The sequence below is a fragment of the Chlamydotis macqueenii genome, chromosome 22, assembly GCF_036417535.1.
Source record: "Chlamydotis macqueenii isolate bChlMac1 chromosome 22, bChlMac1.mat, whole genome shotgun sequence".
Taxonomy (NCBI): Eukaryota; Metazoa; Chordata; class Aves; order Otidiformes; family Otididae; genus Chlamydotis; species Chlamydotis macqueenii.
The window spans coordinates 700,607-706,650 of record NC_141577.1 but is presented as its reverse complement, the minus strand read 5'-3'; the positions used below and the strand labels follow the sequence as shown (position 1 = coordinate 706,650).

At 51.1% G+C, this 6,044-nt stretch overlaps 1 protein-coding gene across 7 annotated transcripts in view; it reads left to right on the top strand.

Moving 5' to 3' along the window:
• The first annotated feature begins 3,425 nt into the window (after positions 1 to 3,425).
• Positions 3,426 to 6,044, top strand: part of SRRM1 (serine and arginine repetitive matrix 1) — a 19,398-nt gene continuing 16,779 nt past the window's right edge. For 3 of the 7 annotated variants that reach the window (XM_086764928.1, XM_086764927.1, XM_086764926.1), the window contains exon 1: positions 3,427 to 3,592. In XM_086764928.1, the coding sequence (XP_086621054.1) occupies positions 3,572 to 3,592 (21 nt within the window). In that variant the 5' untranslated portion in view covers positions 3,427 to 3,571. Of the gene's footprint in view, positions 3,593 to 6,044 lie in introns of all 7 variants that reach the window. The other 4 variants (XM_086764929.1, XM_086764931.1, XM_086764932.1 and 1 more) reach the window with 4 other exon arrangements.

Below are 6,044 nucleotides of genomic sequence, written 5' to 3'. Positions count from 1 at the left end.
AGAATCTGAGAAGTTCTTTATTTGAAAGAGTAAACTTGGAAATGCAGTATGAAGGAAGCGAGGCTTTAAACAGCTTCTTCTGTACCACTTACATCCTGAAATGCTTTGTTCTGTAATGCAGGCTGGGCTTGAACTATTTTTAGATATATTTTTTTTCTAGAAAGTAAGCAAAAGTAGTGGCGTTTTGCAAGTGTGAGGATCGTGGGGCTACAGTAATGCAGCAAAGGAATTCCCACGGATACTCACAGCCCACAGAGCGAACACACAGCAGCTTTGTCAGACAGTCAGTGGCTGATTGTCTCGTGCGCCTACCAAAGCAGCCCTGCAACGCTGTGACAGGGCAACTGGGAAGGACTCGGAAGGAACGGAGGAGTTAAGCCCTGTTTTAAGTGGAAGTATGCGAGGCTCTGAGAACAGCTCCGCTCCTTGGCAGATACACGTTACGTTTTCCAGAGTCACTCACTGGAGTGGCTGGACGGAGCGAAGCGAACGCAGCGGTAATGCCGTCTGGATTTATTGTATCGTGTGTCGCGCTGGGACACCGCCAGCGGTCAGCTCTCAGCTGCTGCGGCTGTGAGAGCGCTCCAGCCTGCGTGCAGACCTCAGCCAGGCTGGGAGGGGTGTTAACTCCTGTTGGGGACCTGCGGGGAGAGACGTTACTCTTCTCTGACCGAAGTGACCACAGAGAGCCCCCAGCTTTAAAGCTTTTTGTCCTCAGCGGTCCTCTTGCGCTTCTTCCCGATACTGTCCCGCGTCACCAGTAGTTACACCCGTAACTCACGCGGTGCCAAAATGGAGCTGACCAATTCTCAGAGTAAAGCGATGTGGAACTGGAGTGATAAGTTGATAGATTTTTATTTTTTTTTTTCCAAGATGTGAAGCCATGTCTGGAACAGGTCATTTTTACTGACTGGTATTTTTGTGCAGAAACTAAATTCAATTACTTTGCAATTTTTTTTTGTATGAAACTGGAGCACAGTTTGAACTCCAAACTAAATATTAAGACAGCTGTTTGTGAAGTTTCTAAATCTTGTTGTAAATATTTTCCTTATCCTAGTTCTCCAACATTTTTTTGTGGCAGGAATGATTGATGCTATCATTCAGAAGGGACTGCAGGTGCCAATTTAATTTTTTTCTAAAGACGTGAAGGAGTTGGCCTCCTGGTCCTATCTCTGGACAGCTAAGGGTGTTTTCTGAGCATGTTCCACCGTATCAAAATCAAGATCTTTAGCAAAGATAAGCCCCACCTTACTGTTATTTTTTAATGTTATCAGTCAGATCTAATTCTAGCAATTTTTTTTTTACTTTCCATTTACAGAATTCCCAAACAATGAACTTCACTTTGCTTCACTGAAGCAGAATAAGCAGTACGACTACATGCAATTCTGGGTTGGTAGAATTACTATTATCGGCAGGAGAATTCCTGCCTTGCCCACACCAGCACTTCTCCCAAAGCGTGCTGTTCCACCAGTAACGTTTGCCTTCTACTGGCACAGCCTGCGAGGCCCCAGCAATCCATTCTGACTTCAGCCAGCAAAACCCAGAGCTGATGCTGACCGAGCAAAATCGCCGTATTCCCACTGCGCCATCACTGTAACGCTGGTGTAGTCTGCTGGGGGTTTAACAGTCTTCCAGGAGCAATCCCACGCCGCCCATGTCCTGTAGTAGCAGCTGCTTCAGTGCCGGTTCGACCCGCCCGCGCTAGGCACCTGGCTTCCACTTTCAAACCCCCAGCTTTTGGAAACGCTCCTGTTTAGCTGCCTTTGTGTCCAAACTTACCATCAGGTAAACCTGCTGGTTAAAAAACAACAAAACAAAACCACAAATGAAAGCTGATACTGCAAACTGGTCTATTAAAGAAATCCCAGAGCACGTGAGCCTTTGGAGAGAAAAGGCAATGCACGTGCAGCGCATTCGCTGATGCGCACAAACTGCTTAGAGATTATCAGTGAAGCTCTGCGAGTTAATTCAGCGTGGACCCCTCAGTGGCACAGTGCCCCAGAGCAACGTGATACGAGCAGCCTTTCCAGTTCCTTACCCTGTGCTGTCTCTACAGAATGCCAGCGGGGCTGCATTCAGCCGTGACAATGAGGACAGTTGGTTTGCAGCGCAGATAATGAGATATCGCTAAACAATTTTTTCCTAGCCCAGTAGTTTGTCTGCAGTGGGTCTTGCAAGAATTAGTTTGTTTTTGTTTTTTCTTGCTCCAAAAAGTGTTCTAGAATTTACGGCTTCTGCAGGTTGGATCCTTGAGTATCACAGCTGGCGCTTTACTGATGCGAGTACACCAGTGAAATGTTCCACTTGTCACTTCCAGGGGAGTCCTCCTTCCCAAAACTGCTGCAAGGCAGCTTCCGCCCCTTCCGCAGCCGTCACCCACCTCATTTCAGCAGGGAGCACGCAGCTCCATCTAGTGTCCTCCTCCCGCCTCACAGGTTGCAGCTCATATTTCTCAACAGGCAAAAGCACAAATTCCAAGTTTAGTAGCCAACTTTATTAAATTTCAGCAGTACCTGCACCCCCAGCGCAGTCCTGCTTTCCCTTCCTCCACGGTGCCAGGAACTGAGTTGAACGCTATCTGAAGTTTGGCAGCGCAAAACCCCGAGGTTTGATCATCGGAAGTCTAAGCAGACAAAAGCTAAGGATGTTCTTTGGGTCTGAGCCCGCTAACCCGTGTATTTTCTAAGCAGACACCTGTAAAACCACGTCTCTCGCGCGTAACACCAATGACTGCTGAGAAAGCGAGCAGCAGCTGCTGTGCTGTAAGTATAATCCAACTGTATTTAAAGGAAGCAAGTATTTCCTTTTTAAGGATAAAGGAGCTATGAAGTCTTTTTAGCTAAAACGCGGGGCCGTTACTTTGGATAAATTCGTATTAACCGCGGCGAACCGTTCACTCTCCCTCCCGCCCGTCAGCGGTACCGCGCCGCACTCGCCTTGCCTGCCCGGGACACGCCCGACTGCCGTTAAGCGGGACGGAGGGGCAAGGCCGCCCACGACAACCGGCAGCAGGGCCACCAAGCGCGGCCCACCGCGCCCACGGACCGGGCCGAGCGGCGCCGGGCGAGCGCTGCGGGGCCGAAGAGGGGCGGAGGCCTGGGCCGGCATCCCGGCCCCGGCGGTGCCGAGATCCCTTCCGCGGCGCTGGGGCCCCCGTTCCGCCGCTGTGCCCGCCCGCGGCGGCCGCCGGCGCAGAGGGAACCGATCCCGCCCGTTACAGCCCCGCGCGCACGCGCCGCTGGCCGCCAGGTCACCTGACCCGCGCCGCGGGCCGCTCCGCCGAACGTCAACATCTCGCGAGAGGAGAATTCATTCCCCCGCGGCGCGCGCCGTGAAAGGACGTCTTCCACCCGCCCCCTCACCCCCGGTGGAACGCCGCGCTTTCCGATTGGCAGGCCCCCGCGCGCGCACCGGCCCCCGGCCGCCAATCGTCAAGCGCCGGAGAGAGTTTGCTCCGCCCCTTCGCTCCCCTCCTCTCCCAGCGCGGCGAGCGTGCGAGGGGGGTGGTGGGGCGCGCGGTGCACGCCGGGACGGCAGCGCGCCGCGACCAGGAGGAGGCGGAGGAGGCAAGATGGACGCGGGGTTCTTCCGCGTAAGTGCCGGCCTGGGAGGGCGCTGGGCTGGCGGGGAGGGCGGCGGGGCAGCCCTGGCGGGGTGAGGGGGACCCGAGGTCGAGCCGGGGCCGCTGCAGGCCCCGCCGCCGCGGGCGAAGCCGTTGGCGCCGCGGTCCCCCCCACCCCCCCGCCCTGCGCAGGCTCCTGTGAGGAGCCGCCGTGAAGAAAATGGCGGCGGGAAGGAGGCCGGTGCGGCTCGGCCCACCCGCGAGGCCGCGGCGCCGTGAGGCTGCGGGAAAGCGAAGGGAGGGGATTCGCCGCCCCAGGCCCGCGCTCGCCGGAGGGGACGGCTGCTCTGTGCGCGGCGGGGGCGCGCATGTCCGCGGCACCGGTTCCGTCGCCGTTCCCGAGGGCTGCGCTCGCCCGACCTGGCCCCGCACCCCGCTGCGGCCTGAGGCTACCGGTTCCCACACTGGGCCTCGGGGCGGCCGGGCCTCTGACCCCGCCGGAGGAAGAGGAGCCCCGACGCTTCGGGGCCTGCCCTGTGCGGGGTTGTGCTGCGGCTGCCTCTCGAGCTGAGCCCTGGCCGCCCTTACGCGTGCGGAGGTGTGGGGGAAAAGGCCGAGGGGCGGGTGGGAGGTGACCCGGATCTGGCAGTGACATGTGCTTTGGTGTGCACGAGCTAAGTGGATAAACAAAACTGCCCTTCTTTAGAAGGGATTCTGTAAACTAACACGAGGGTCAGTAAGTGTGTTCAAACAAAAAATAAGTTACGCCTTCTTTTTAGGTTGGTATTTGGTTTTGGTTTTTTTAATAATTTTTTCTTTTCTTACAGCTGTGCTGCATTTTCTGCAGAGACTATTAAAGAGTAACCTACCTAGGCTATATTTTTTTTTCAGTCTTTTTTTTTCCCATTAATTAGAAAGAACCAATTTCATTCAGGTTCGTTTACAGTTTTGAAAAAAATGTGTCTGAGAGTCCTTAAATTTACATGCAGTTTAGATTTCCAAGTTTAATTCACCTGTTCAGCACTATAATTTTGTAATCCTGCAACGAGGATGCTTTTAAAACATGAGAGCACACATAGCCTTTCACTTCATTCCATCTCGTGTTAACATACTAGCCTAAGAAAAATAATTACACGTTAAATCTACGCTTGTTCTATGTAACGCGGTTATTAAATCGTTTACAAATCAAGTAGTTATAATGGACAGCAGAATTGCTGGGACTGAAAACACTGAATTAGAAATCTAATATTCTTTTAAACTGGCCTGTGGAACATGGCTGTCTAAAAAAATAAAAGTAACATGGCACTGAAGCAGAGCTGTAAACAGTGTTCTGGTCTAATTTTAGTCTGAGTTCAGACTAAACTTTCAGGAGAAGCCAAAGTTCTTGTGGAAACTGCAGAAGTGCATCAGAGCAGCAGTTTCGACTCACCTTATCAAGAAAGCTGCTATTAATAATTCTTTCAGTTCTTCACACTTCTGTAACGTTGTCAGTGCAAACTACTCCGTCTCTGCCTTGAAATCCCTGTGGTACTGTGCTCTGTCTTGTCTGGTTACCCTTGCCACTTGCCATCTCTTATAAACAGGCTAAGAAAAATTTCATTCCTTTCCCTCTCACTTTTGGGTTGTGCAAGACAGAATATTTTTAAAAGTACAGAACATGAAATTATTGACTGATCTGACAGGTGTTGCTTTTGTTGCTGATGTGTAAGCCACAGAGTAGACTGCAAATATTGTGAAGAATTTTAAACAGACTTAATTCGGGTAGGTGTCTGCCACAGTCAGTCCTTAGGATTCCTGCATTCCAGAGCAGCAAATGAGAATGTTAACAGTCTGTTCCCTTTCCATATCTGATCACTTCATGGCGTGTTGTGTTGCTAATTCTAGGTGTTTTCTGATCAAATGAAGTGGTTTGAGCTTTTTCTTAAATACTACTTTTTGGTTCCTTAGCATTGTGTATTCTTGCTGGTACTGAACCCCTTCTTCGTGCGTGGGAGACTGCACGCGTTCAGTTCCCGTGCTGTCCATCAGTCAAGTTGGTTTCTTGAATAAACTTCACTTCGCCTCTGAACTGGGTTTGTTTTGTGTCATTAACAGGTCATCAGTGCTTGGATGCAGTTCTGCGCATACTCTTCTTCATGTGTGGTTCTGTTTACTTCTGTGCAAGTAAATTTTCCAGAACTGGACTTTCAAGCCTTTCAGTTCCAAATGAATTAACCTATAGTTTCTGTTCATGAAAGTGGAACAAGTCAGTGAACTTTTAACAGAGCATGATCAATAAAGGAGTATTCTTTGTACTCCTGCTGGGGCCGTGTTGGCTGATTCGCTTGAGAGAAATTTACTCAAAGGTGTCGCAGATGTCACTGCAAACACATATGGTTTTGTTCTTGGACAAGGGAAAAAGAGCTTATTCCTTCCGAGGAGTTTGTGAATTCCAGCATAAGTCCTTTTTGTAGCAGTTTGACGCTATTGTACTTGTGAATTT